The following is a 1,150-nucleotide window of genomic DNA, read 5'->3' as shown; positions in this document are numbered from 1 at the left end:
TCCGTCACCAGCGGGGGCGCGCCCGCGTAGAACACAGCCGGCCCCGCCGCATCTGGACCCCCGACAGCCCAGCCGGCGCCGTCGACAGAGGACAGCAGAAGCGCGCGCTCCCAGGAGCCGCCCTCGCGCCACCGGCGCTGCTGGCGCGCCGCGCGGGGGTCGTCGGTCCAAAGCTCTGGCGGCGGCGCGAGCACAGGCGGGATGACCGCCCCCCACAACGCCCGCAGCAGCGGCCGCATCACGCGCAGCCGCGCGGCGGCGCCGCAAGTCAGCGGACGGTCAGCCGATTCGAGGCCGCCGGGCGGCTGCCAGGCTTGCTGCTGCTTCTGCTGCTGCTGCTGCTGCTGCTGTTGCTGCTGTTGCTGCTGCTGTTGCTGCTGCTGTTGCTGCTGTTGCTGCTGTTGCTGCTGTTGCTGCTGTTGCTGCTGTTGCTGCTGTTGCTGCTGTTGCTGCTGTTGCTGCGGCTGCTCATTATGCTGGTGCGAACCCTCATTCATTTGCTCCGCGTTGTGCTGCTGCTGCTGCTGCTCCTGTTTGAGCTCCTGCTGCTGCTCCTGCTGCTGCTCCTGCTGCTGCTCCTGCTGCTGCTCCTGCTGCTGCTCCTGCTGCTCCTGATGCTGCTGGTCCTTGATTGACGATTGCTGCTGCTGCTGCTGCTGCTGCTGCTGCTGCTGCTGCTGCTGCTGCTGCTGCTGCTGCTCCTGTCCCTTGCTCACCTCCTGCTGCCTCTGCTGCTGCTGCTCCTGCTGCTGCCCATGCTGCGAGCTGCCAGCCGCCCCCGGCTCCACCAGCCGCCGCCGCAGGCACGGCGCGTCCGACGCCAGCGGAACCACCAGCATGCACCCAGTCCGCCACAGCCGCCCCCGCGCGCGCGCCGCCGCCGACCCCGCCTGCACCCCGCCGCCGCCCTCGCCCCCGCCACAGTCCCAGTGCTCCGACCAGGACTGCGCCACGCGCAGCGCGCGCCGCCGCCGGCCGCCGGGCCGCAGCTGCCGCGAGAGCTCCCAGCGCTCAAAGGGGTCAGCCGCCGCGAGCGCCGCCACCTCAGCGGGCGCGAGGCCCGCCAGGCGCGTGAATCCGAAGCACCCGCTGCGCACCGGCCCGCCGCCGCCGCCGCTGCTGCTGGCGTGAACGTCGGCAGCCGCGGCGG

General features: G+C 72.3%; 1 protein-coding gene across 1 annotated transcript in view; it reads right to left on the bottom strand.

The window, feature by feature from the left end:
* Positions 1-4: 4 nt before the first annotated feature.
* Positions 5-1,150, bottom strand: part of MNEG_15816 (DNA helicase INO80) — a gene marked incomplete at both ends in the record, with an annotated part of 3,415 nt that continues 2,269 nt past the window's right edge. Inside the window, 2 exons of the mRNA XM_014035713.1 lie at positions 5-175; positions 243-1,119. Coding sequence (XP_013891167.1) covers positions 5-175; positions 243-1,119 — 1,048 coding nt within the window. The remainder of the gene's footprint in view (positions 176-242; positions 1,120-1,150) is intronic.

This window comes from Monoraphidium neglectum, assembly GCF_000611645.1.
Source record: "Monoraphidium neglectum strain SAG 48.87 unplaced genomic scaffold scaffold05692, whole genome shotgun sequence".
NCBI classification, from domain to species: domain Eukaryota; kingdom Viridiplantae; phylum Chlorophyta; class Chlorophyceae; order Sphaeropleales; family Selenastraceae; genus Monoraphidium; species Monoraphidium neglectum.
This window is presented reverse-complemented; position numbering and strand designations above follow the sequence as displayed.